Source organism: Silurus aristotelis, assembly GCF_946808225.1.
Source record: "Silurus aristotelis genome assembly, chromosome: 25".
NCBI classification, from domain to species: Eukaryota; Metazoa; Chordata; class Actinopteri; order Siluriformes; family Siluridae; genus Silurus; species Silurus aristotelis.
The window spans coordinates 19,059,649-19,064,659 of record NC_139598.1 but is presented as its reverse complement, the minus strand read 5'-3'; the positions used below and the strand labels follow the sequence as shown (position 1 = coordinate 19,064,659).

General features: G+C 44.3%; 1 protein-coding gene across 2 annotated transcripts in view; it reads right to left on the bottom strand.

Annotated features, from left to right (window-relative positions):
• Positions 1-1,587: 1,587 nt before the first annotated feature.
• Positions 1,588-5,011, bottom strand: part of kdf1a (keratinocyte differentiation factor 1a) — a 12,134-nt gene continuing 8,710 nt past the window's right edge. The window contains exons 2-4 of one of the 2 annotated variants that reach the window (XM_083529291.1): positions 4,531-5,011; positions 4,189-4,269; positions 1,588-3,065 (exon numbers count right to left, since the gene is read on the bottom strand). The exon at positions 4,531-5,011 is cut by the window's right edge and continues 817 nt beyond it. In XM_083529291.1, coding sequence (XP_083385417.1) covers positions 3,010-3,065; positions 4,189-4,269; positions 4,531-5,011 — 618 coding nt within the window. In that variant the 3' untranslated portion in view covers positions 1,588-3,009. The remainder of the gene's footprint in view (positions 3,066-4,188; positions 4,270-4,530) is intronic. The other variant, XM_083529292.1, reaches the window with a different exon arrangement.

The window sequence follows — 5,011 nt, the reverse complement described above, 5'->3', positions numbered from 1 at the left end:
TTGTGGTTTCAGGTTCCACTCTGAAGGTGTGCTATTCACCCAGACTGCAGACTGGATATCTGGCAAACGGGGCATTTTGGCCAAATGCTTTTCATATAGTTTTTTTTTCTGATCGGCCAATAAAACTCCATCAGCCTGTTCTTTTTTCTGCTTAATTAGTTGATGGCGCTCAGCAGTGTAACTTATTTGTTGTTACTAGTTGTTTCCTGACAGACCGGCCCATGATACATTTAATCAGCAGCTTATTGGTTCGTTTCTTAATTGACATTTGGCTGAGCCAATCAGATCTTGAATAACTCCCCCTTTTGGGCACAGTGAGTTAGGGTTAGGGTTAAGTGTAGAAACCCCTTTATGAAACTGAGCCAAAAACACAGAACACTGGTGATCGCACTGCAATAAAGTCATTATACGCTTCACTCTGTGACTACGTGAGTTTGGTTGTTACATTTCTGTCTGTGGGAGTAGAAACCACGCTATAACGTCTGTGTTCCTGCTGCCTGAAACTAAAAGCAGATCTTTACGCTTCTTTATGTTTCCCCAGTGAGCCATGTGTTTTTGTATGTGTCTCTTATACAAAAAAAGGAGTTGGTGTAGATATTGAACGGAGTAGAAATGGGCAGTAGTTGTGATAATATACCAGGGCCGTTTTTTTGTCCCAGTCCGGCCCAGTTGTGTGTATCAGGGTTGTGTGTGTGTGTGTGTGTGTGTGTGTGTGTGATTGAGTGAGGGGAACAGAATAGAATAGACATGGTGTCTCTCTCCCTCAGGCTCAGTGTGTTTCAGTGTCTGTCTCAGACACACACACACACACACTCACACACACACACACACACACACACTTTCTTATTTACTTTCTCTATTGGATTCATGCCTTTATACACCAACACCACAATAACACACTACTACCGCTCACTATCACATCTTTGTGTGTGTGTGTGTGCGTGCATGTGTGTGCGTGCGTGTGTGTGTGTGTGTGTGATGTCACAGCGCCATCATGTGTAACAAAAAGGTATGTGTGTAAACATTCGCTTATTTATATATTTTTTATCCTTTTAATGCATTAATTGAACTCTAATCATTACCTGTAACATCCTCTGGATTTTCTCTTTCACATAAACACAACCTGTTTTTTGTATTTACTCAAGTCTTTATCAGTGACTGGATTAATGGATATTAATACAGTTATACATTAATGTATATACAGTACAAATACCCTTAAGCCCCTCCCACAGCCACACCCCCTTCATTTATCTCAGTGTGTATAAAAAAATACAGAAATAATATAAATCAGATTTTATTTAAACAAAACTTTTTTCACATTCCTTTATAATTTGTATGACGTGTGTGTGTGTGTGTGTGTGTGTGTGTGTGTGTGTGTGTGTGTGTGTGTGTTTTGCTCAGGGATATCATAGGAATTTTAAATGTAAGGCCACGCCCCTGACTCAGAAGTCCCACCCACAGAACCCACTAATGCTCTGACTCATAACACTGATTGTGAAATTCCTGAAAAAACACATACGTGCCACAAGGACAAAAACACACACACACACACACACACACACACACACACACACACACACACAAAACAACGTTTTTGCACTTTATTAAAAAATTCCAAAAAGAATAATATCAGCTAAATGCGATTGTAAACTTCCAAAAAGCCTCAATGAGTGTTTCAGCGCCTCCTCCCACACAACACACACACACACACACACACGCACACACACACGCACGCATGCACACACTTACTTGGATTTCATTTCCTTTAATTCCTTTATTTGTTTCCTGCTTTGTCAAACCAGACAAACGAGTTCACAGTTTAACACACGCGCACACACACACACACACACACACACACACACACGGTGGAGGAGGAGGCTGTAGTCTTCAGAGAGGCATGTAGAAAGAAAAGAACAGAAGCTTGTTCAGAAAAGTGCAAATTAAAAAAAAAAATTGAAACTTTTTCCTAAATGTAACACTGTGTGTGTGTGTGTGTGTGTGTGTGTGTGTGTGGAGTTCATCACAAACACACACACACACACACACACACACAGACACACACACACACGTACCCAAAATACAGGCAAATATACAATGGAACTTTCATAAAACACAACAAACTAAATTGCACAGTTCTTTATAAGTGAGACATCAACACAAAGGGCCTGGAGGTAAAGCAGCCTGAGGGACAAGCGTAACACAAGTCTGAGTGAAGGACAACATGACAATACTCTTCACGCAGACACTGATACAACTGAGACACAGACACGAAGACAGAGACACTGAGAAAGGAAGACAGAGGCACAGACTGAGACATAGAGACTCTGAGACAGTGTGTGGTCTGAGAGCAGCCGCAGCACAGGTTCCTCAGGTCCCGGCTCTGTGACTCAATACAGGAGTTTTTACAGGATAGTCACAGGCACGGAGTTTAATCCCAACACACACACACACACACACACACACACACACACACACACAGTGATAAACTGTGCAGAGTGAGAGAGAAAATCCAGCCAGAGTGTCCATAATCCGGTGTGTTTAATCCAAAGTACAGATCTGTAATCCTGCACACGTCTCTAATTCCTGCCATAAAGTCATTAATTCAGGTTTGTGATCTCTAATCCAGATATCTGGAGAAGATTGGGGATGAAAATGCTCTTGGGTAGGAGGTGATAGGTTCAGGCCTGTGCTCTCCAAAGCCACAGAGTGATCTTTAATCCAGCTGTGCAGTCTGTAAATCCCCTTCAGTCTTCTACAATCTGTCAGCAACTGTAATCCCGCTGTGAAGTGTTTAATCCAGATGTGTAGCCTCTAATCCAGACCCTCCTTCTAGAATATGATATTACATCTGAGAGTCTTATCCAGCTGTGTGTCTCTGTGTGGTGGCGGCAGTGACATTGTCTTTTAGCCTTCAAATTGTTTAGTGTTTAATCCAGACATCTGGTGTGTAATAAATACAAGGTACAGTCTGTAATCCCTGCGACACGTCTGTAATCCGTCTGGCGTTTGTCAGCACAGCAGCATGTCTGCAGACGAGTCCGTGGCCAGTCCTGAGGAGTACGCTGCTGAGAGAAAAACAACACTCAAAACAGTGCACAAACTCTTGATCCCCACATCACACCAAGATGTGAGTGTGTGGAGACACTGCCATGTTATAAAGCTGCACTCACACCTGCCAGCCTTCCACCACGACACAGAAACGCATCAATTACAACACACGCACTACTACACGTGCATCACTGATATTACACAGACACGAAGTGAAAACAACTAAATCAGGACAGGGTGCGGGGTCAGGATTGGGCACGGGGTCAGGACTGGGGGCGGAGTCAGGACAGGGTGCCAATTTAGAACTGGGGTGGGGGGGGTGGGGGGGGGATTTTGGAATGCCAGGGGGCGGGGTCAGGGACAGGAAAGGGGGCGGGGTCGGAATCAAGACAAGAGGCGTGACTTAACAAGCAAACAAAACTTTTTACTGCAGTAATTACAGTAAATATTATCTAATCAGAATACAGTTTTTTAAACTACATGAACATCTGTACTTAACAACAATCACTTACGCACACACTCGGAGACCCGTGTTTAGTGTCCATACAAACAAAGCGAGCTGCTTCTCAGTGATGGTGTAAATCTACACCAGGTGTTTTTCACACCCCGTTGCATGACTCAAAACATTCCAGCACACAATCCACTGAAACATGAGAGTATCTTCACGTCTCAGCAGCAGGAGCGAGCGGCTGGTCGTGTGAAGGACCTAGCGATCAGAGTCACGCTCCTAACGGCTGAAAAATGAGAACAATGTTCCTCAAGAAGACAAAAAAGCACAGGGAAATCTGTTCCTGAGCCTCTGAGGTTCTTTATTATTCTTCAGTAGACAAGAAGATGAACTGGGAAAGATGAGACCTTCCTCACACGACTCTCTGTAAAAGAGGGTACTGTACTGGAACTTCCCTTGGCCCTGGGGTAGTACCCTCATCCTATCTTCAGTATCTCTCCCCTGGGAATGTGGATCTGCTGATCTACTGAGATGATTTAATGTTCATCATGCGATTCAGACAGGCTTAGTGTACAGATTACACACTCTTACACATGGTCTCAGAACATTCCAGAGTAACCCTTAGGTGTGTTTTCTGATCAGAATCCAACACCTCGGTAAAGAATGAGAGAGGAGTGTGTGTCGTGTCTCACCGCTTCGCCCACTGTGTCCTCTCATCTTCCTCGCCAGCTCGTCAGACGGCGTCAGATCAGACACCAGCATCTCTGGTTCATCTGAGCAAAAACACGTGTATTAGGTCAAAGTTCATGAATAGAGGCGACAGGTTGAGGTCATGAAGGGTGAGAGGTTAAATATGACTGCAGCTCAGGACAGGTTTCAACCCACACGCTGGAAACATGGTCTGAGGTCATGTGATCCGAATGTGATGTCATGAAGTTAAATTATGAGCTTATTAATGAAACTTGTGATGATTTATAAATGATGGAGGTGAAATAAATGTGATGCAATGAAGTGTTTTGGCCACACCCACTCACCTGTACTGAAGGTAAAGGTCATGGTTTCATTCCCACTGTCTGGCAATGTCCCGTCCCTCCTCCCATTTGGTTGCAGCAATGCATCCTGGGATTTGTAGTCTTTGCTTTTATATCCTTTAGAAGTCTGAGACTTGTACTTGCGTGTGCTGATGCGTATGACGCCGTGTACGAGCCGACACTCGGCCTCCTGCTCCTCCAGGTTGTAGTCCTGGGCGATGCTGTTTATCAGGTCGCTGATCTCATTCGTCTTGCGTGAGAAGGACAGGTCGGACGTGCACTTGGCCAACTGCTCGATCTGGTGCAGTTTATAAAGTTCCAGAAGCTTTTTGGTGATAAGTGAGTCGATATCGGTTCCTCCATCATCCACTTCGTCTACGTCCAGATCCTCCCTGGAGTAAATACTAGTGTTACTGATGGGTCTCTGACTCTCGCCCTTTGCTGTAGATCTGCTGCGTCGAGCCGGAGCATCTGAATTCGGCGA